Source organism: Ambystoma mexicanum, chromosome 4p (genome assembly GCF_040938575.1).
Source record: "Ambystoma mexicanum isolate Mex_15411 chromosome 4p, UKY_AmexF1_1, whole genome shotgun sequence".
NCBI classification, from domain to species: Eukaryota; Metazoa; Chordata; class Amphibia; order Caudata; family Ambystomatidae; genus Ambystoma; species Ambystoma mexicanum.
In genome coordinates, this window is record NC_090927.1 from 469,835,099 (window position 1) to 469,858,860 (window position 23,762).

The 23,762-nt window shown below is 49.2% G+C and overlaps 1 protein-coding gene across 2 annotated transcripts in view; it reads right to left on the bottom strand.

The window, feature by feature from the left end:
* Positions 1–23,762, bottom strand: part of CPSF3 (cleavage and polyadenylation specific factor 3) — a 421,648-nt gene that overhangs the window by 50,621 nt on the left and 347,265 nt on the right. For both annotated transcript variants that reach the window (XM_069606000.1, XM_069605999.1), the window contains one exon: positions 5,290–5,359. In XM_069606000.1, coding sequence (XP_069462101.1) covers positions 5,290–5,359 — 70 coding nt within the window. The remainder of the gene's footprint in view (positions 1–5,289; positions 5,360–23,762) is intronic.

Consider the following 23,762-nt stretch of genomic DNA (forward strand, 5'->3'; position numbering starts at 1 on the left):
AGTTTTCCAGAGCCCACTCCCACATGCTGATTGCTAGTCTGCACAGATGAGGGGTTCTGGTTCCTCCCTGCTTGTTGGCATAGTACATGCAGGTCGAGTTATCTGTCTGGATGAGGACCACCATGCCCCTGAGAAGTGGAAGGAATGCTCTGAGCGCTAGCCAGATGGTGTTCAGCTCCAACCAATTGATGTGGTATTCCTGCTCCTGTCAAGTCCAGGTGCCATGGACCGAGAGATCGTTCAGGGTGGCTCCCCAGCCCTCGAGCGAGGAGTCTGTGGTGATGGTGACCTGCGGGGTGGGAGGCTGGAAAGGCTTGCCTGTCCGTAGGTTGCAGTCCCTGGACCACCATGTGAGGTCCGGGCCGAGAGATGGAGGAACGTTGATCATCTCGGATTGAGAGCCCCGCTCCTGGTTCCATGAGGCTGCGAAGTGCAGCTGAATCCTCCTCATCCTCAGTCTTGTGTGTGGGGCTAAGAAGACCACTGCCAAGAGACCCAGGAGATGCTGGTAGCACCATGCAGCGGTCAACTCTCTGCTGAGGAAGTGGGTGGTGGCCCTCTTGATGGCCGAAGTCTTGTCCTCCGACAGAAACACCTTCTCGGAGCACATGTCCCAGATGAGGCACAAGAACGTCAAGAGTCTGCGTGGGCTGCAGCTGCGACTTTTTGAGCTTGAGTGAAAAGCCCAGATCATGCAGTGTGTTCATGAGGGCATGGGAAGAGTGGTGAACCGTTTCCGGAGATGTAGCCCTGACAAGCCAGTTGTCAAGGTATGGAGAGATGTGGATCCCTGCACTTGAGGAGGGCAGCCACAGTATTCATGAGTCTGGACCCTGGGGCCCGAGTTGAGGCCAAAAGGACGGACCTTGTATTGGAAATGGTAGCCCATGATCCTGAACTATAGGAAAACGATGGGGCTGCCAAATCGGGACGTGTAGGTACGCGTCCTTCAGATCCAGGGAGCACATCCAGTCTTCCTTGCAGAATGTCTCTGCTATAAAAGCGGACGTAACCATCTAGATTTTTTGTAGCAGTAAGGAGAGGTTGAGGGTGGTATGTTCCAGCACAACTCTCAGGCCCGCCTGGCTCTTTTTCTGAATGGCGAAAATCCTGAAGTAGAATTGCTGGGAGGCTATGACGTCCCAGAAGAGTTGCTGTCCCAACTTGAGGGAGTGTTATGCTCACCTTGTGTCTGCGGGGGCATCAGGCGTGGGACGTCTGCTCAGGGGTTGGACCAGCAGTGATTTTGCTTGGTCTGCTCTGGTGCCAGCACCTATAACGAGGAAATTACGATAAATGAAGACCGTCCATGTTCCTTAATTCCCACTACCCAGTGCTGTTTCTTGAGTTCCGGGTTTCTCCCCCCCCCCCCCCCAAGAATACTCCTCACCTTATGTGTTTTGTAGGCAAGCTATCCGTCCTGCTTGCTCTCAAGCAGGGGCGCAGGTTCTGTATTGTAGAACCAAGTTGCTTCACTGGTTCATAAATCTGTAGAGTTCAAGCCCAGTCCAGCTGCGGCAATGACTCGGTTTGCCCTTTTGCTTGCCTTGCTCCAATTAGAAGTCTTTTCCTTGTCTGGTTAATAGTCTTTGTTAAGTATGGACTTTTCCCTGATTAGTAGTGTTTTCCTTGTTCGAGTAATAGTCTTTTCCTTGTTCGCAGGTTTTGGTGTTGGCACCAGTCAGATGCACCTTACTTCTGTGTCGGGTATGCATGCGCCAAGTCGGCTCCAGCGTGGGTGACAAGTGCAGGAGAGTTTCGGTGCACTGGACTGCAGCGGTAAGTATGTTTTCTCTCTTAACAGGTGCCAGTCGATCTGCTCCATGGGATGATGCTGAAGCTGACGATCTGCTCCGTGGGATGATTCAGAAGCGGACGGAAGATTCTGCTGCGGCGGGTTGGGATAATCCGAGAAAGTCTCAGGTGAGTAGAATTTGGCTATGATTGAGCGGCTGAAGCTGATCGAAGATTCTAACGCTTCTTTGTCGGCTGCTGATCACAGCGGTGAGCGTTAAGCTGCTGTAAGCAGAGAAACGCGAAGTATGATGCAAGGCAGGGGTGTGGCTTATATAGCCAGCCACACCCAATAGGCCAGCAACACCCATACACTGGTCTGCAGGTGTAGACCAGGACATTGGCTCAATGCTCCGCCATGTTTGAGTACTAGGAAGTCGTTGGTCCTTCAATGATCTTTATACCCCCCCATGAGCCTGGTACCATAGGTGCAAGGATGAGGTCCAAGTGGCCTTTCCCCGCATTCCACAGGTGTCGTTCGGGGTGGCACCCAAGGCACGCGTTTTGTGCATTTACCCCCCCACAACAGTACGGGGATGGTTAACCCATGTTTGCGTGTGCCTGTGCGTTCCTGGGCAACTGACAGGGAGTGGAGGGGAGGAGGGAGGAGAGGCTGGGATGGGATGGGTAGGCGATACCCTGTGGATACTACAGAGAGGATCCAGGGGTCCGTGAAGTTCTGGCACCAGAAATGTGCATGGCGAGCAAGTCTGCCCCCCCATTGGAGACATGTGGACCCAGCAGGGCGTGTCACCCCACACCCCCTGTTTGTTCTTTGTACCGAATTCGAGTCTGCGAGCGGTACGGCTGCCTGGATGTCCGTTCCTGGAAGCCACAGAACCCTCCATACATACGCTCCTTGTCGGAGCGTTGCTGTGACTGGGTGTACGATTTGGGCGTGGTCTTTGTCAAGATGGATAAAGACTTGGCCGTTTGTGAGCCGTTTTTCTTTTTGTCCAGCTCCCCGTCCGTGGTGGAGTGGAAGAGGACCCCCATGCGTTCCTGGATGTCTAGGTTGAATTTTGTTGCACAGAGCCAGGCTGTCCTTCTCATGTCCATGGCAATACAGATGGCACGGCCAGAGGTGTCAATATGGGCCACAGTGGATACCATAATGTCCTGCGCCACCAGCTTGGCCTCAGCCAGTCCCGCCCTGAAACTTGATTGGCTCTGCGTAGGGAGTTCCGGGAGGAAGTCTGCAATTTCTCGTCAGAACCTTTGGTTAGCGACAGCCAGCATGGCATCGGCATTGGCCTGACGAAGATGCAAGCAGCGTCGCTGAGGAGGAGGCCAAGGACGACTGAGGCTTGGAGTATAGTGATGCTGCAGCGATCACCGAGGAGTGTGGCTGAGGATGGGCCGATGGCAAGAGTGTATCCCCCTCCATCTGCCTGTACTTGGCGTCCAGGCGTCGATTGACCAGCTGAACAGAATGGGGCTTGAGCCAAACCTTTTTTGCCAGGGAGACTACATCGTGCTGCAGTGGAATTCCCGTTTTGGCAGAGGGGCGTCACGCGAGGTCCTCAGCAAGCACCCCCTACGACGGTTGCTCGACCTTGGTTTGAGGTAGGCCCAGATACTCAGCCAGCCCCGCAAAAACGTTCATGGAAGGCCTTGGCTGACGAGGGTGTGTCAGGGTCCTCCTCATCTGTATCTTGTACCGAACCGCCTGAGGAATCTGATGGGGGGGGGGGGCAGAGGCAGGGGCTGCGCCGGCGGAGGAGCCTGCGGTGCCGAAAGCATTGGAGGGAGCACGTCACTGATGACATCCCTGAGAATAACCCCTATCCGACGGGACTTCATGAGCCCGAGGTACCTCTCAAAGAAATTGTCTTCACAGGCCAGAGGAGTGGTAGGGGATACAGACTGGGTAGCGGGAGGCCTCTGGAGCCGCTGCATACCCTGCCCGTATGGAGCAGCGGGAACCTGCCCAGCGCAAATGAAGGATAGGCTGTATGCCACGTACCTGGTCCAAGCCAGTCCCACCTTGACACTCGTTCCTCCCTGAACTCCCGAAATGGCGTCGGACGGCTGCGGAGGTCTGGTCTGGTGGCCATTTTATCGAGCTGCCTGCCACGTGCCTGCGTCGTGTTGCTTGGCTCGCTGGGCCCAGCCTCCTACAAGACTATCGAGTGTGGATCACGAGGCCTACCCTGCTCCTCGGGCCTAGGCCCGGTAGGTGCGACACCCTTGGCCCGGGGGCCGGTAATGCTGCGTTTAGGCACCGCTTCGGACATATTGCTGGTACTAGGGCGTGGCTCTTTCAGACATAATGCCGTTACAAGGGCGGAGCCCCTCGGGTGAAGACCCGGTAAAAGAACCTTCCGGTCCCTCAACACTGTCAACGGATAGGATCCGGGGATCCCTCGGCCTGTAGGCCAGTAGCTGAAGCAGCCTCTGTGAACGTGCTTGTACAAGGACCTGAGCGGTCCCTCCTGAGCGGGCGAGTCCTTGGGAAGGAGTCTCCCTTGTGGGGTGCGATGGCCCTACCTTGGGCCTGGATCGATGTTTCACGAAGTTCTTGAGGTCCTCTGGAGTCAACTTCTGAAAGAGCTTCCTCCACCTGGCTAGTCTGTTCTTCAGCGATCTCGATGACAGGGCGTTGCACGCTGTACAAGCTTGCCAACTGGTGTTTAGACCAAGGCAACGTAGGCAGAGGGTGTGGGGCATTTGAAGTTGGGAAGAGCCCATCGCAGGATGGACACCTGCTGAACCCTGTGGAAGTCGACATGCGCCGGGAAGGAGCGGGACGCATGAGGCCCGAGTAAATGATAAAATAAAGACAAAAAAAGAAGTATCCATGCGTGGAATTACATGGCCGAAGCCAAACCCAGGAGCAGAAAAGGGGACTGAGGTGTGGCACTGGAGGGTGGAGTCAGGGCAGCGCATGCTCCCAGGGCCGCACCCCTACGCCTCTAAATTTAATGGGGAAGAAGTTTTTATCTGGTGAAAGGTTGTCTCCCGTCCCTTGGAAGTGACTACAGTATGGAGGAAAGGGGACGGGACGTAAGGGTATGTACATTTACCAATTTCTCTTGTATGTACAGTGGCACAATAGACAGGACAGGTAGATATAAAGATAGAGAGATAAAGAGCAGACCCACCAGCCCCCAACTGACATTCATGGAACATTCACTCACAGACCCACTCAACCTTCTCCTGAGCTGCTCATCATTCATGCATCAACATTCTAAGGGCATGCACTCCTGGCCAGTGACAATACAAAACATCATAACATCCAGCAAAAGAGCGGGGGGTCTCTAAAGTAGAAGTGAATTAGCACATTTCTGAGAATTCTCCCCAACAGCTGGATACCCTGGGAGGCAAAATAATGTCAAAGACAAGCTGTGCTGGAAAGAGTAGCCAACATTAGGAATCTGTGGAGGAAGGAATCCATAAGAAATGGCGAATACTTAAGTTTCGGATCCTTTTGTGGCATATCTGCCAGGACAGTCATTTGCATTTTTAAAGTTATTCTAAATAAATGTTACTTACTGAAGCATTATTTCTAGCTTTTTAACATACTCTTCCATATTAACAGTCTTCGGAATCTTGTGTAATGTAGCTGAAAGAAAAACGATATATGTTGTGAGGTGTACAACAATGACAAATATGTGAATAATACAGGGACACATTAGGTGGCAACTGAGACATTAAAGTTACTCACTGTAGTGACTAGAGTACTCGTAGTCCCCTTTCCTCCATGCTTGTGTGCATCCCCCAGCATGGGGGCGGTACCTGAACCTTTGGCAGCGAAACATTGAGCTTCCCCTTTAAATGTAGTATGCACACTCTGGCATGGGAACACTCCGCTGAGGTCCTGCCCTCTGGCACCTCACCTCAGTCCCCCCTTTGAACACATAAAACGCTTAGACCTGGCTACTCTTAGTACATATTAGCCCTTGGCATACCAGCGGGGGAAGGGACGTGTGGGGGAAAGCGGACTATGAGTACTCTAGTCACTACGGTGAGTAACTTTAATTACCCATACGTCCCGTCCCCTTTCCTCCAACCTTGTGGGCGATTCCACCTAACAAGAACATAGGGTAGAGCTGTGACAACCTGCCTCATATCTAGGATGAAGTGAAAAGGATCTTCAAAACCGCCTGACCAAACTCTGCATCACGTCTAGAGCTGGTGTCCAGCGAATAGTGCTTACAGAAGGTCAACGGACTGGCCCAAGTCTCTGACTTGCTGACGACATCCAAAGAACCATGTTTCTGAAACGCGACAGCCGTAGCCTTCGCTCTGACCGCATGGGTATGAATTCCCTCAGGAACATGTTTACCCATGGCCGTGTAGGCCTACGAAATGGCATGGTCCATCCAACTGGGGATGGAAGCCTTGGAAGCCTGAGTGTCGGGGGAGGAGCCCCCAAAAGTCACAAAATGCATCGGATTTCTTCAGAGATAAAAGTTGAGAACACTCTTGAGATCCAAGGAATGTAGGGCCCTCTCTGCCTCAGACTGTGTGTTTGAGAAGAACACAGGCAGGCAGATCTCTTTGCGTCAGATGGAACAGAGAGACCACCCTGGGCAAGATGTTTGGGCGAGTGTGCAAGGTGACCATGTTGTGAAACATGAAGGGCCTGCAGCTAATTTATTCATCAGTCAGTTCTAAAGCCTTCTTCAGAAGGGAGCAATAGAATAGTAACACACAAATATACTTCAATACTGTACACTCTGAGTTTCTGGACTAGACAAGACCCTTTTTGGGAAGGCCCACAGACACAACCTACACCCGCAAGAGACTTCAGTAACAAGTAATACCTTACTGTTGGCATACAGAATACTCAATAGTTTGTAAAAGGCAAAGGTTATTAGAACACAAGAAATAACAAATATTCATAAGCAGGGCAATTACTTTCAGATAACATTTAGAAGAGTCATTCAATTAAATAGGCTAAGCCAAAGTCAATGGGCAAAAGTCTTTGTATAGGATGCAGCACTCCAGGTAAGTAAATGGAAAAGTCTTTGCACAAGTTCTTAGGAGTCTTTGATAAAAAGAACCACCAAATGTAGGGCCACACCTGATTAGTCTTGTGAGTTGCAGAAGTTACAAGCACTGCCACAGTAAGAGGCAAGTTCTCTTAGGGTAGTTTTACAGTACCTTAGTAAAGAAGAAAAAGATGCAGCTGAAGACTTCTGTTCCTGTACAGCTCTGCATATCTGACTGTTCCTGAGACTCAGTCGTGGGGACAAGACAGTAGACGTGGGGGAACTACTACACTGCACTGGCAAAACTGGCAAACTACTTTCAGTGGCTGTTTCGCGTTTCAGCTCCTTGCGGTACAGCAAATAGCAATAAGCGCAGTTCCTGGCCGTCAAGGTGGACTTACCTCACATCTGAGGCCCCGCACTCAACCGAGGGGGGGGGGGAGGGCGGGGTCAGTCAGGCTTGGTCAGTCCTGCATCGTGGGAGTCTGCATGTTCTTCCAAAAGTTTTAGGCCCGCTTACAAGCAACGCATACAATCTGGTGTCTCTCTCCCTGGCTCTACGGTTTCCTGCAGCACTGAGGAAATGCAACCAGCTCCGACATGGGTTGTCAGGTGGCTTACTTGGGAGTTGATTGGTCCTGCCAACTCAAAAGGGAGAAGTCGTCCTTTGCAGGGCTTCTTTGTCGATGCAAACTTGGCGATTCGGACCTGTGGCGTGGGCTTCACCGGGCAAACCAACGGTCCAGGAGTTGCAGCAGCCGTCCTCTTCCAAGTTCTTCTTCGGTCCTTCGGCCAGTGGTCGACTCTGCCTTCCAAGCCAAGGGACTCGCCTTTTATTCAGTTCTCTCCCATTAATTTCAGCCTAGCTGCCACTCACCCAGCAGGGTGGCTGTCCTTAGCATACAGTCGGCCAGCCAATCGTCACAGAGTGCATTTGGGTTTCCTAGGAGACTAAGCAGAGGGAGTTTTGGGCACCTCCCTCACTTCCTGCCTACCCCAGACACTCTGGAGCCAGAGGCAGGTTTCACCCCTGAAGCCCGCCAAAGGCGAATGAACAAAGAGACCAAACCTGGTTTTGTGCGCAGAGAAAAACTCTACAAGGACCTTTCCACAAAGAAATGGTGAAAAAAGAAGACCGGGACCATTTTAACAAAGGAGGCTCAGCGCCATTTTGAAAAACATGGCTCCCGCGATTTAACGTTATCGGAGCTGCGAACAGTTCGCGGTCGGGTTAAATCATGGTAGTTCATTGTGAAACCACTGGCACCAGCAATTCTGAGAGGAAAGGGTAACATATGAATGCTACATGAGTAACTTGACCTAGGGGATACTAAGTAACCCCTCCAGCACTCTATTGTAAGATAGGGTGTGCTGGGTCTAGAATTTTATAGGACTCAGTGAAGTCAATTTCACCCCACTGCTTTGGGAAACAGTAGTTGATCCCAGAGAAGGTACTTAAACTGCACTCAAGGTGCTGTGTGACAATTGTAAAAGATGATGCCTATGGAGTTGGTTAGACTCCATAACCAAAAGAAACAAACACAGAAAACACATTGAATTGAAAAGTTCAAAGTCCCAAAGTTTAGCAAAAGAGCTGGAGAGCGCTATGGTGGGAGGAATTGGCACATTTTGGAGAATTCTCCCTAACAGCCACCAATAAAACCGTCTTCAGTGTCACCAAGCGGATGTCTCTTAGGTAAGATTTTCATATTAATGATAAATCTTCCCGTCCTGCGTCAACCCAGAACCTTTTGCTTTACTGGTGGATTATTTTTCCCTATACCTCAGTGAGCGGGAATCTTTTGCCACACTCACAGAGTCTTTTACTCTTTATTGGTGTCATTTTAAGACTCCCCATAGTGTCTTTTAAAAGTTATCCTCTTTGGCAACAAGTGCCCATTGTTGCTAGGTTGCCCTAGGGGCTCCCCTTTGAACTTTCTCTGGCTATCCGAGAGAACTACAGTTCCCAAGGGTGGAAAGTATATTTGGATCCCTTTTACATGTTATTTGGTAAGACCAGCACACCCCACCTTATATGGAGTGCTAGGGTTGATACAATGTATCCCCTTTCACACTAAAACTGACAATGTTACAGGGACAAGCTTACCTTCAATGGCTGGTGGCAGTGAACCTTTTTATTAATTTGTTGCAACTTTACCGTGGGCTATTTGCACAGCCCCCACCCCTGGGTGCTCATTTTACCAAAATGGCCCGTGTCTTCTTTTTTCTGGATTTTAGTGTTCCTTGTCCTTTCTTGTCACTTCCCCTGAAATCCAGGGCGGGAGTCCTGTGGACTCCACGCCCATGTTCCAGAGTGTCTGTGAAGGCAGGAAGCGAGGGAGGCATCTGAAACTGCAGCCCTTTGTCTTTGTCTTCAGCCTGAGTGCGAGATGCCAGTTCAAACTGGAAGGCTGGCTGTCAAAGGATTGGCAAACCCCCACCCCCAAGCTTGAATGTTGCAAGGCTGTTTGATTGGCTGGTTTCCCGATCCTGGAAGCTGAAGAGGTTGGCGACCACTGGAACCAAAACCAAAGAGGAAGATGAAGAATTTGTGGCTGAAACTATTTCCGGAGACCGGAGAGCCTGCTGTGTAACCGGAGTCTGCTGTAGCCCTTCCTTCCAATCCACCAGGGGACTCCGAAAACGACAACCCCAACCCTGGTGAAACCCACCAGACTCAGGAAGAACTGCATTTTGAGCCATCCCACGCCGTGCTGAGACCTTGCGGGGCTGCAATACCCCAATACCCTGGGACCTCGAGCCATTGTGTGGCGCACGGTCTTCCCAAATCCCGAATCACGCTGAAACTTCGTGGGCATCCTGCAGGATCTCCAGAGGCACGAGTAACACTTACACTCAAGGTTTCAGTCATAAATAGTTATTCATTTATACACGCAAGTTTTAGTTAAGCATTCTTTAAAAAGGCAATTGTTTCTAACGGTTCAAGCAAACTTTGGAATCACTTTTCAAAATCAATAAAGTTGGTGAATACTCTTTGGATATGCTAATACATTTCTCCTACACCCAGAAGTGACTTCAATAACAATGATAGTATTGCATTTACATATAACACCAATATACTTTTCAGACTCAGAAAGGAAGAGTTAAGGAAAAATAGAAAGGTTAGAACCTACTTTCTTATCAAGTGAGGACAGTTTAAATCCTCCAATGAAATCTAAGTAAGCTTTTCCCAGCAGTAAAAGTGTTCCACAAATTACAACCCATAGAAGGACAAGCAATGCCAAAGTCAATGAGGATCTTCTTGAAGGCAAGTAAAAAGTCTTGCACAATGTTAGCAGATGCTGGGCTTCCTGGGCCTCAGTCGTGGGGACAAGAGGGAGGACGTCTAGGGACTCCTGGACTATGGTTGGAAGGTCGGCAGCAGCAATGGACAAAGTTCAGATCAGCGGCACTTTGCAGTTTCAGCTTCTCGCGAATAGCACCACTGCGGTTCTTGGACACCGTTAGGACTTTCCTTTCTTCTGGGGGTCCAGCACTCTTAAGGTGGCTCAGGCTTGGTCAGCCCTGCTTCTAGGAATCCTGAGGATCTTCCTGGAGCTCGGGTCAAAAACGATTCCTCTCCCTGGCAATCGGTTCCTGCAGCAGCAATGGAAGTACAACCAGATCTGAGACGATTTCCAGATGAGTTTGTCTTGGGGTAGATTGGTCCCACCAACCCAAAGGGAGGGGGAGTCCTTTGCAGGGCTTCTCTCGGTGAGGCGAATTCAGAGCTTCAGCACTGCAGCAGGGCTTCACCGGGCAAACAAACCATCTAGGAGTTGCAGCAGGCGTCACTTCAAAGTTCTTCTTCGGATTCCTTTGTCCAGTGGTCGACTCTGCCCCCCCCTCCCCACAAGCAAAAGACCTTGCCTTTTATGCAGGTTTCTCCCATTCATCGCAGCCTAGCTGTCACTCACACAGCAGGTTGGCTGTCCTGGAAGGACAGTCAGCCAGCCATTCACCTTTGGGTGCATTCCTGTAACTAAGGAGACTAAGCAAGAAAGTGTGTGCTGCGTCTAGAAAGTTACACATGTAAGTAAAGTCAATTTCACTTCACTGCTCTTGGAAACAGTAGTTTAACCAAGAGACGGTATTTAAACCTTTGGGAAATCTGAAAGACTTCCCTATGCCACTGCACTGAAGGTGCCGTTTGTCACAATGTAAAAACATTATGCCTATGGAGTTTGTCAGACTCCAAAACCAAAAGAACCAGAGTTCAAATCAAAGAAAAATACATGAGTGGGAAAAAGGTCTCACCCTCTCCAGGGTAGAAATTAAAAGTCCTAAAGTCCAGCAAAAGAGCTGGGGGTCTCTAGGGTAGAAGTGAATTTGCACATTTCTGAGAATTCTCCCCAACACTGTGCTTCCTAGACAGCCAGCCAACCAATCCAGTCTGGTTTTGTGCAGGCACACCTAGAATCAAAGGTCACTTCCTGACCTTCCAGACACACTGGAGCCAGGGGCGGGCTTCAGGGGTGAAGCCCGCCAAAGGCAAAACACCGAAAGGGCTCAAATCGGTCTCAACGCACAGAGCAAAAGCCAAAGACGACCTCACAAACAGAAAATGGCGAAAAAAGAAGACAAGGGCCATTTTGAAAAAATGGTCACGGTGCTCTACTGCAGCTAAGGGTTTAGCCTGCGGTAAAAATGCACATGGGTAGTAAAAAGTAAACCACTGCCACCAGCCATTTAAAGTAGTGAGGGTAACAAAAAATGTTACATGAGAAAGGAGGATAAGGGGCTACTAGCTTACCACCCAGCGCTCCACATAATATGGGGTGTGCTGGAGCTACAAAGAAAAAAAGTTAAGATCAATTTCATCTTACTATTCTGGGAACATTAGTTCACCCAAGAAAAGGTATTTAAACCTTAAGAGAAATCCAAAGGATTTCCCAGTGACCCTGCACTGAGGGTGCTGTGTGTCACCATACACAAAGCAGATGCCTATGGAGTTTGTCAGACTCCAAAAACAGTGAAAACCAAATCCAAATCAGGGAAAAACACGAGTGAGAAAAAGGTCCCACTCGCTCAGGCGTTAAAATTAAAAAAGCCCGAAGTCCAGCAAAAGAGCTGGGGAGTCTCTAAGATTCAAGGGAATTAGCACAGAAATTAAAATTCTCCCTAACGCTTATAGCTCCTGTAAAAGTGTATAGGTTTTACTTACCGTGAATAAATAAGTGTGTTATCTTAAAATAAGTTATTGCTTCCCTTAGTCTGTGAACTGAAAAGCAACTGTAATTGAATATCACACCCCAAGGTCCAACTCCCCTAGAATAACTGTTATCCTGAATCAGAGTTATAGGTTTATACTGCTCCTAGAATCTGTTTCACTAGATCAGAAAAGTAAATTGACCAGTGATATTACCATGTGATTTCCTGCTGAGCGTCATGGTACAACCAATAGGTTCTGTATTACTGAAGTAACTATTGGTTTTGACTTCCACAGAACTCCCGTTAAGTGTTCCAAATTAGCTTATATGCTTTAGTCTGTACCTTCAAGCATAGTGTTGTGTTTTTCTAATTGTGGTTATATATAATGTCCTTATTTCTCCCGAGATTTATCCGGACTTACTTGTATTTAAATAAACCATATATTTTTTTACAATACTTAGTGTTTCAGTGTTTCTTTGGACCATTTGTTATAACAATTTCATTTGTACTGCTCCTACAGCCCTTTCTCCCTCCTAAGATAGGCGTGGCTGCTCGGTCTACACAACCATGACCTCCGGTGGTTCAGCCTTATACTAAGAGTGGAGTCTTGTATTGTCCCAGTTGAATGGTTTTACTAAGTCCATCGGCTTGAAAGGCCTATGTTGCAAAGCTGCACGAACCACATTGAGGTCCCAGACCAGATGCTGCCTGCCCTTCGGAGGAAAGAGCCTAGACAACCCCTTAAGGTGGGCCTTAACCACTGGGTTGGCTGCTCGAAAACACATGCTCAGGCAAATTCTTGTAAGCCCTGAGGGCCACCGAATACGTGTGGCAAGTATACAGCTGCACTCCAGAACGAGCCAGGTGTGCCGAAAAAGCCAAAAAGTCACCCAAAGGACAGGAGACAGGGTCCAGCACTTTGCCCCATGACCAGCGGCAAATCCTAGTCCATTTGCTCTTATACTGGGACCGGGTTGAGGGTCTCCGGGCCGGCTGAATGATGTCCCAGTTATCATCTGAAAAATGAGCATGCTGAAGCCTCAGTTAATCAGGAACCAGGCCGACGGGGCCAGTATGGCAGTGTCTGGGTGCTCCACAGTCCCTCCTAGGGATGGGAAGATAGACAGGGCCCTGACAGCACAACTGTAGCAGATCTGAAAACCAAGGTTCCGAAGGCCTTTGGGGGGCAACCAGGATGAGGCTACAACCCACAGAGGACCGGAACTTACAGAGAGTCTGTTGGAGCAGAGGGGTGGGAGGAAACGCATAACACTGCGGCCGTGCCAACAGATCTGGAAGGCGTCTCCCAGAGATCCCCGATCTGCCCATGAAGCACCCTGGGGGCACACAGCATTCCAAGGGGATGCAGAGAAATTCAGGTCCATGAACCTGCAATGCTGGAATAGGGGCAACAAGGAGTCGTTGTGCAACTCCCACTCATAGGTGTTTGTTTTATTATTTATAAAGCGTGCCAGACCCGAGGGTATCAGGGCGCAGGAGGCAGCAAGACATTTTTCAGCATTAGTTACAGTGCTGTACAATTGTAAACATACAAATACAGTTTAGCATGAAGAATTCACAAAGGGCCTATGCATAACAGATGCAAATAGATGGCGGGTCAGCAAGTATGGTAGGACAATATATACAAAAGAGTACAATGGGACTAAATATGCCAGAGGACAATAAAACAGTATATACAGGCAAAAGGGCGTGTGCGTGGATCAGGGAATTAGCAGTCGTTCTCCTTGATCCAATGAATAACAATGTGCCTAAAATGTGGGTAGGTTTGGTCTATCCTTAAGGCAGGAGGGAGAGAATTCCACAACTGGGCTGCTTTCACCGGGCAGCTGCTGCCTCCAGTTTTAGAAAGTTTAAATCTAGGCACTATGAGGAGATTGGAATTGCCCGTTCTGATGGGGTGGATGGAGGAGTGTCTCTTAAAGTTGTCTATAAGGTATCGAGGGGCAGCGTTATTGAGGCATTTGTGTGTGAGGGATGCTACTTTGAGTTACATTTTATCCTTTGTGGTGAGCCAGTTGTTCGCTCTTATGTCGGAAATGTGCTCTTTTTCCGAGAAGCTTAATGCTGAGAGCATTATTTTGTAAAATCGGAATGTTGCTGGTGATATATTTGTTGGTCCCTAGATAGAGGGCGTTGCAATGATCCAATTTTGACAGAATTAGGACTCTAGCCAAGGTGGTACAGCTGTTGGTGGATAGGAAGGGCTTGGCTGCTCTAATTAGTCTACATGTGTAGGCTGTGGAGGAGGCCATAGAGTTGACCTGTCTGTTAAAGGACAGGGTGGCGTCTAAGTAAAAACCTAGAATTTTGACTTCTTTGGCTACTTTAATAGAGTTAGCATCTATAAGAAAGCTTGTGTATTTGTCACTGAGTTTGCTGATATTGTGGGAGGTGTAAAGGACAATGAGCTCAGTCTTATCATTCAGGCATAGGCCATGAGAAGCCATCCATGCCTGGATGATGAGGTACACTCTATTCACCAAGGCCAAATCCTTGTCGTAATCTCCCGTCAACGTTATGAGGATCCGGGTATCATCTGCATAGTTAGTGAGTTAGTGTAGGTGATCTCCAGACCATCTGAAGGAGAATGTCTCCATAGTCTTAAGTCTGAGAGATTTAAGATGTGGGGAGAACCAGGGGTTAAGATGCCTTTTGGGTTTACTTTTTCTTAGTTTGAAGGGTGCGATGGAGTCTAATGCTGTGGCCATAGTTTTGTTGTATTTATGGACAAGGGTGAACGGATCTGCTGATTTAGTTTGCGAGTTCAGTGTGGGTAGAATGAGTGGGACAAGTATTTTGGCCGTGATGTTTTTTATTTCTGGTGGGAATGGCAGGGGCCAGCAGGTTGTTTGGGGGGCGGGGGGCTAGTGCAGGGACCTCAAGTAGGAAGGTTAGGAGGTGATGGTCAGCCTATATCTGAGGAAGGATAGAGGTGATGGCAGCATGACAATTGTAGTCAGCCACCCAATCGAGAGTTCTACCTTTGAGGTGCGTGGGGAGAGTAACTTTTTGATTGAAGCCTAGTTCAGCCAGGGTACCTGCAATTAGTGCGGCATGCTGGTCTTTAGGGTCATTGAACCCCAGGCTGAAGTCTCCCAAGAGTACGCTTAGGGGGCGTGTTTTAGTTTTCGGACAGGATGGTGGTAAGGTCTTCCTTGAATGACCCCAGAGGGCTGGGGGGTGGGGGGGGTCTGTAAAGCAGGTGTATGGAGAGTGTTTGGGTGTCAGTGAGTGATATTTGGCAGCGAGGGATTCACAGGGATCGAAGTTGGGAGATTGGGCCAGTCTCATAGCTAGGCTGGTTTTGGCTATTATGGCGAGGCCTCCGCCACAGGACTCAGTTCCATCCAATCCGAGTAGCGTGTATTCCTCAGGGACAGCTAGCATGAGGTTGGGACCAGCTGCTGAGGGCAGCGAAGATTCCGTGATAGCTAGGAAGTCAATGTTTTCTAGCTGTAGGATATCAGAAATTTCAGAGGCATGCGCAAGTAGAGAATGGGCGTTTGAGGGCTCCTCTAATGTTAGTCGCAGTGGAGAGTTTGCAGAGTTCTGATTGATGAGTTTGTTCTTGGGAGACGATTTGTCTCTTTTGTTATAATGTGGATTTACCTATGAAGGTGAGACAGGGGGGTTGGGGTGAGGGGACTGGTCCGATGACACGTTTCCCCCGAGTTTCTCGTGTTGAGCGGGAGTATCGACCTGGCAAGTGGTTTGAAGAGTTTGGATAGCCTGGCTCGGTGTCTGGTATTTCGGGTGGGGGTGGGGGTGGGGGCTACATGCCCTATCTGTTTTGAGCAGGTTTTGGCAGTATATAGTGGGGAGGGGTAGGTGGGCAGGGTGGTGGGTGATGTAGCTATTGTCATGGGAGTTATGAGGCGGTATGGGTAGGCGTGGCCGAGAGTGCAGTTCAGGTTAAGAATGGTCCTTAGTAACTAGGCGTACCCCTAGACCGCAAGCTCTCAGGGAACACTGAGTTTAATTCACAAATTGTATGGCAGTGTAGGCTGGGAGGGGCAATGAGGAATACGTGGGAGGAACATCCAGTCGAAAGAACGTTACCAGTTGGTAAGTAACTTGTTTGTCAAATGGATTGTGTCCTCCCACGTATTCCTCATCTTTGATAGACTCCCAAAGCAGTGAAAATTTGGAGGAGGGAGTACCAATTAACCCTAATCATGGACCGTATAAAGGACGGCCTTTGCAAAAAGACCTCCTTGCGATGAGGTGGAATCTAAACAATGTTTCACAAATATATGCACAGATGACCAGGTGGCCGCTGCACATATATCTTGCACTGGGATACCCCTTTGAAAAGCTGTCGAAGTTGCCATGCCCCTAGAGGAGTGAGCTCTTAGCCCACCTGGAGGTTGTTTACCTGCCAGTTTGTAGCATTCTCCAATTGCCAACATTAACCATATGGATAAGGTCTGTTTTGTTACTGCCAGAACCAATTTGTGGCAGGTATATCCAATGAAAAGTTGGTCACTTTGTCAAAACTTTACAAGACTAGAAATATAAAAGCTGAGAGCCCTCTTTGGGTCCAGCATGTGAAGCCTTTCTTCCTCCTTACCTGCATGAGGGGAGGAGAGAAAGATGGCAATGTAATGTTTTGAGACAAATGAGTCAGAGACTACCTTGGGTAGGAATCAAGGTTTGACTGAGAATTTATCTTTATGGAAAATGGCGTGAGGAGGCTTACAAGAAAGAGCCTGTAACTCACTCACCCTGCGGGCTGATGCAATAGCCACTAGTAGGACTGTTTTCAATGTGAGACACCTTAGAGGACAAGAATGCAAAGGCTAAAAAAAAAAATGCACGCAAGACATTTTAATACTAAATTTTAATACCAAACAGGAACATTGAATGGGACTGCGGGGTACACGTTAGTGAGACCCTTCAGAAATTGTACAATCAATGGTATCTTGAAATAAGACACTTCTTCAGAGGAGCGCTTAAAGATAGAAAGCGCTGCTAGGTATCCTTTTCTTGTACCAATCTGGAGTCCCAGATTGGCTAAATGTAATGGGAAGGAAAGCACCATAGGTGTTCCACATAGGAATGGATCCACATTCTTATCCTTAGCACCAGTTACTGAACTTATTCCAACGACACTGGTACAAGGATTTTGTTGCTGGCCTTTTGGCCGAAAGCAAATTTTCCATTACGTCGTCTGGGAAGTCCCAATCCTTATATCTCAGCCTCTCAGAAACCATGCGTGAAGGCTGAGTGTCTTGACCTCTGGATGGAGAACCCAACCTTCCTCTTGCGAGAGAAGATCCTCTTTGTGGAAGACGTATTGGAGGGTAGATGGACATGTCCAGAAGGTCCGGGGTACCACGCCCTCCTGGCCCAATCTGGAGCAATTAGGATCATGGTTTTCCTGAACTTTCTCAACCTCCTGATTACGTGAGGAATCACATGGACTAGAGGAAACGCGTACAGGAGTGGAAATTCCCAGTCCACTACAAATGCATCTCCTATAGCTCCTCTTGGAGGAAATTCCTTTTGGCACTACTGATCGCACTTCCGATTGACCTCGGTCGCGAACAGATCCATTTGAGAGGTTTCCCAAAGTGGGAAGATCTCTTGACGGACTTCCTGAGCTAGTTCCCATTTGTGGGAAACTGCTCTGCCTGCTCAGAGCCTCCGCCGCCAAACTGCCGAAAGAGATTCCTTCTTGTATTGGCCAGAACAAGAGCTGTATTGCTCTCTGCACAGTGGTAGTGACCATACATCTCCCCTTGTTGAGGTAGTACATGGCCACTGTGCTGTCCGTCATTATCAGGACATTCTTTCCCCATACAGAGGGCAGAAAGGCCTTCAGCGTTAGTCCGCTTGCCCTCAGCTCCAAAATGTTGTTGTGTAGTTTGGACTCTGATAGAGACCAACGAGCGTTGATTGCCAGATCGCTGGTGTGGGCTCCCCACTCCGTGAGTGAGGCGTTCATCACTACCATTCTCTCCGGCCATGGTTGCCAAAAAGATTCTCCCTTGAGAATATTGTACTTGCAAGGCCACCATAGAAGGTCTTGAGCCACTCTGCTCGGTACTTGCAGAAGAACTGACATTTTCCCGGAAAATTGGGACCACTGAGTCCTGAGGGTCCATTGATGGGATCGCTTCTCAATCTGGCCTCTGGCACCAGAAAAATGCAGGATGCTGTGAGGCCGAGCAACCTCAGAAAATCGAAGGCCGGCAGATGCTGGGCATACTGGAACTTTGTTACCATCTACAGAATGTGTTGAGCTCGCACCTCGGGAGGTGAGGCTTTCCCTGAGGAAGTATCTGGGACTGCTCCGATGAATTGGAGTCTTTGGAATGGTATCACACGAGACTTCTTGTAATTGAGGGAGAAGCCCAGTCTGTGTACGAAATGGCAGTTAATCCTCAGATGTTCCTGGGCCTGCTTGGGTGAACGAGCCCTGATTAATCAATCGTCCAGGTAGGGGTAGACGTGAATCCCCCCCCTCTCCTGAGACTTGCTGTCACTACTGTCATCAGTTTGGTGAAAACCCTCGGGGCAGAGGTCAGCCCGATTGGCAAACTCAAAATTGAAAACTAGAACGGCCAACCACGAACCTCAGGTACTTTCTGTGCTTGAGATGGATTGGCACATGAAAGTAAGCATCCTGAAGGTCCAATGATACCAACCAGTCTTGGAGTTGGAGAGCCTGAAGGATCTGAGAAAGGGTTACCATCTTGAACTTGTCCTTCCTGAGGAATCTGTTCAAATTTCTTATGTCCAAGATGGGTCTCAATCCTCTGTCCTTCTTGGGAATAAGAAAGTAGGCGGAATACCAACCCTTGTTCCTCTCCACTACAGGTACAGGTTCTATTGCACCTTTCTCTAACAGGGTTAAAATTTCCTGTACAAGGAGTGGCTCCGGAATTTTGACAGAGTTGTATCCCAGTGGACGATCCTGAGGCCTTTTCTGAAAAGGAAGGCAGTAACCGAGGGCTTCTGTTTCCAGTGCCCAAGCATCTGAAGTAATGCCCCGCCATTCGTTCAGAATCTGAGAGATTTTGCCTCCCATCAGGGTATTGTGGGTCAAGGCCTCAGAGTGGCTTAGAGGCAGCTGCAGCAGTGGCTGAGGGCACAGTTGCCGCTGCCAGGGCTGATCTAGCATCCCTTGTCCTCTTCCTCTTCCAAATGAGGAATAGAAACGAAAAGGACGACCCCTCCAGGAAGATAAGCCTGAGTAGGAGTGTTGCTGAGGTTGACGTATGGAGGCGCTAAGTGACTTAGCCGCCGCCTTCTAGGTCTGCAACTTCTCTAGACTCATCCGCCTTGCTGCCGAACAACCTAAAGCCGTCAAAGGGCATATTGAGTAGTCTGGCCTGCACATTCGGTGCAAAGTCTGACTTTCTCAGCCATGCAAACCTGCGAAGCACGGTGCGAGAAGCCATGTATTTGCTGATGCCTTCAGCAGTGTCCAGTTATGACTGGAGACATTTCCCCCATTGCCTCCTTTCCATCATTTACAATAGCCAGGAAGCCGTCTCGTTCCTCGCCTTCCGGAATGTGCTCAGCCGCCATGTTAACAGTCGCACAGGGTGCAGGTAAACCTCGAAAGGGTACAACTAACATTGGATGATTTTAAAGCCATTCTGCTCTAAGAAAAAAATTCTTGCGAGCCCAGGCATCAATCCTCTTGTCATCCCTATCCGGGGGAATAAAGGGATAAGCAGACTGTCTGGTTGATGTAGCTGCTTGGACCACTAAGCTTTCAAGTGTAGTCAAATCGATGAAGGTCTATGAAGGTCTATTTTCTGGCAACATTTGTGTTTACCGCAGGTGCCTTGCAACTGGAAAATCACCATCATTTGTTCTTTAAAAGCCGCCCACTCCCAGTCGAGGACTTCGTGGGACAGGCTACCTGATGCACGGCGCCATCCTCCGAAGGGACGGGGATGGCGACCGGTGCCGGCGCTTCCGAGAGTGCTGCGAAGACGAGGAGCGGTGGGAACCACTCTGGGACTGAGAACTTCAAGCTTCCACCCGACGCAGAGAGCCGCCCCTCGAGTCGTCGGTGGAAACCCTAGACTTCGATCCAGACTTGCAGGACTTCGAGGGCTTAACTGCACGGAGCTTGCCCTTCCTTTCACACAAGGCCTTGGCCGTTAGAGACTGGCATTTGGAGCAGTCGTCGGTGTCGTGCGACTCACCCAGGCACCATAAGCAAATACGGTGCGGGTCGGTCAACGACATCTTGGACTTGCGTCCCGGCAAGTCTTGAACCCGGACCTTGGAGTCGGAGGGGTCGAAGAAATAGACATCATAAGAGATCGATGAATCCACGAGGCGCGCCGAGTTTCACGAAGCTATACACGTTCGCTGTCAGAAAAAACGAACTGAGGCAACGGGTGCCGTGCATCCTATATATAACATCCGGTGACGTCGACCGTCGACAGTGGCCCTCGAGGGACATCGGCTCGACGCCAGCGACGCAAGACGCCCTCTGCTGAAAAGTTTCCGAAGTGCACAGATGTGGACATTACATGTCATAGATGTGGAATATGTCGGAGGACACAATTCCGTTGAAATGCTTCTTCCATCTACACACAATCAAAAAGATTCTACAATTCCTTTCCATCATGCACAAAACACTGGCCATCATCTCCATTATGTCCAGGATAGACCAGGCCAACAGCTTATAGCTTGGAATGTCTGACTATTTACTGAAGAAACTGCAACTAACACAGAATGCAGCTGCCAGACTTCTCAAACCCATTCATAATTAACTGCATGGTTTGCCTAAGGTTTATAGCAGGGCACACGCTGCGAACAGTGAGAAGAGCAATACCCAGTCTTGCTGCACCATTCCAGCATTTGCATATCGATTATGTAGATATGCTCAAATTGCAATTGCTACAGATCTCGAAGCCAGTCCATGCACACATCCGGATGCAACCTGTGCTGCAAAATTCCTCATACTTGAGGTCTTACCAAGATGGGGAGTGTGCAAAGTCCTTTGGTCTGACAATGGACAGCATTTTGTAAATGAGGGTTTTGAGTACATAACAATCCCACTGGGGATTAAGCATACATTCTCGTTTGCATAGCCCTTCCAGCCCCTTATCTTGCTCTTAGCCCTCCATTACCCTGCACACTCTGCTCACCCCTGGCTCTGTCCACCTAGCTTCCCCAGGTGTAACGCTCGCCTGGTATCCACAGGGACGCCACCCAATCTTGATTGACTGCTTCCGACCTGGACCCACTCCCTCGGATTCTTGTTCTGCCGAGGACCTAGTCTTGGTTTTTGATATGGTGCACTCTTCATCCTGCTGTTCTGTGCAGGGGTGCGTCGTGGATGGGCGCGTCGCAACCGAGTTGCTTCACTGGTGCGGGCCCTGTGAGTCCAGACCTGCTGCGACTCAGTTCTTCAGGTAAGTCTGTTTTGACAGCTTGTCCTTAATTTTAATTGCCCCTGTTAATGTCTTTCCTTCACTCTTAGGTGCGGAAGGAGTTCTGCAGATGCCGTGCTGGCTGGGGCTTTGCTCGAGATGGTAAGTGAAAGTGCAGAGCGCGGCGCTATGTTCTTTTCTTGCGGCATGCTAACCTGTTTTGTCCTTCTCTTGCAGCCCGCCGCAATGTTCCGGATGGTAAGCTGCCGAGAGGATGTGGAGCGGTGAGTAGATGTTGTTCGAATCGCCATCGAGCAATTATGTGTGTTAATCAGCCTTGCCTTTTCTCTTGCAGGTTGTCGGAAGGCCGGAGTGTGCAAGAACCAACAGCGAGTTCAACTCAGGTAAGCGTGAGCCTTCCGATTGTTTAAATGTGAAGAATAAATGTTTGCTAATACTGCTTTTCTTTTTCCCCCAGGTTGCGGCTTCCAAGAGAGAGAGAGAGAGAGCGAGCGTTCGCCGAGGTGCTGGATGTTCGGGACACTGGAGCGGATGACAGGAGCTGGGCTCGCTAACCGGTAAGAATAACTAATGGTGTTCTTCTTGCAGGTGCAGGCCCGGAATGCTGAAGATGATCTGACAGACCGTGGTGAAAGTCACGCTGCGAGAACAGAGCAACGCGAAGCGTGTTCTCCAGCTTGGGCTGGCTTATATAGCCTTCAGGTCTGACCACACCCTAAATGCTAGACCGCATGTTTCAGTTCTGGAACTGAACCATGTGGGGGCATCCATGTTGTGACACTGCCATTGTGAGCTCCAGCTCCCCCTTCTGCCATATGAGCCTGGTGCCAAAGGCACCAGGACTGACTCCAAGAGAGTCTTGGGGGACATGATTGGGCCCTTGGGGCCATGAAGGGACACTGTGGCGTGGCCCAGGGGCCCCGACTGCCAGGGCCAGTGGACATGACACCAGGCTCTTGTTTTTCTCACGGGCCCTTCCGCCCTGACCTCCCCCTTCTCCCCTGCACTTGCATGATCCAAATGACAGAAGGCCTAGTAGGATTGTTTTTGTTTTGTTCCCTGCTCCCCTCCCTCTTGTCTTGTTGCGCCTCGAAACCCACTGTGTATAGGTGCATTAAAAATACCCAATAAATACAAAAATAAAAATAAGACTAGTGATGTGCTTGGCTCTGAAATGCATGACTATCTGGCGGCTATGATGTTGAGTCTCTTATGTCTCAACAGCTTCGAGACTGGCAGTGGAGGTCAAAGAAGAATGAGGAAGACGGAGAACAGTGCAATCAAGGCTTGCTCAAGCCCCCTGCCTTATTTCCTAATAATTTGGTTTTAAATCATTTTGTGCGCCATTGACCCAAACCCCTATTCGAGGGACACTACCTCATTGAGGACGTTTGTGCAATGCAGTTCGAATGCAGGGGAGGCAAGCTTGGATCCACCTTAGTGGTGTCAAACTGTATAAAGGCGAGACCCACCCCGCTGCAACTCCCTGAATCCGAAGGTGAAGCGGTGAGGCAGATGCACACACGAGCAACCACCAGAAGTAGACAGTAATTTGCAAATTGAGAAAGGCTATGAACTGATTGTCCCCAACCAACGAAAGGCGAGAGAGATCAAGTATTTTCCCATGAAGATATTACGCACAAATCACACTGCCTAAAACACCTTGCGCTCTGTCTGACCCAAAGACAATTTCAAGGTCAGACTGCCTCATTAGTATGGGTAAAGAGAAAGAACCAGCTTGGCAGTTGTCCATTCCAACTACTTTTTCATTAACTCGACTTTACGATTTTAATAAAAAACGTAAGCAAAACACGAGCACCGCGCCCGGACTATCCAATTCCACGCTTAAAGCTCATCCAAATAAGTGGGCAAAGATCTTAATGTTTATATTCTCCAATGTTTTACGCACCCATTTAATCCCGCTGTCATGGACAGTTCTATAGTCATTTCGATATTCAAAAAAGGAAACCGTAGCAACCCATCTAATTATAGACAATTGCGCTCTTAGACATACCAGGTAAAATATTTGCGCAATTAGTTCTAAAAGATTTGACCATTTGGATTAACTTTAATGCTCTTTGGGGAGTTGGATGCCGGGATAATCCATATGTTCTGGGCGAACCCGGAGGTTGGGAAATTCTGGGAGGAAGTCAAGCTGCGACTATCGGAAAAGGAAATTAAGCTAGATGTGGAATCCGTGTGGGCGTGCATGCTTGCGGGGGGGGGGGGAATTCACCAGACCATGCAACCTGAAACACGTCTGCAAACTCAAGGAACTGGTTTACATCCTTGCAAAACGAGAATAGTCATGGGCTTGAAAGCAGCCCATAGACCCAGGATAGAGGCATGGTGGAACGACCTTCTGAAATGGGCAGATGCCGAGACCGTGGTATGGCACGAGGCAGCCAACAGAGGGGAGGAGGAGGAAGTGGGCTCTCTGATAGCTTGGAGACAAATGGTAGCCACATTGTCAGGATCCTCCCCATATTGACTC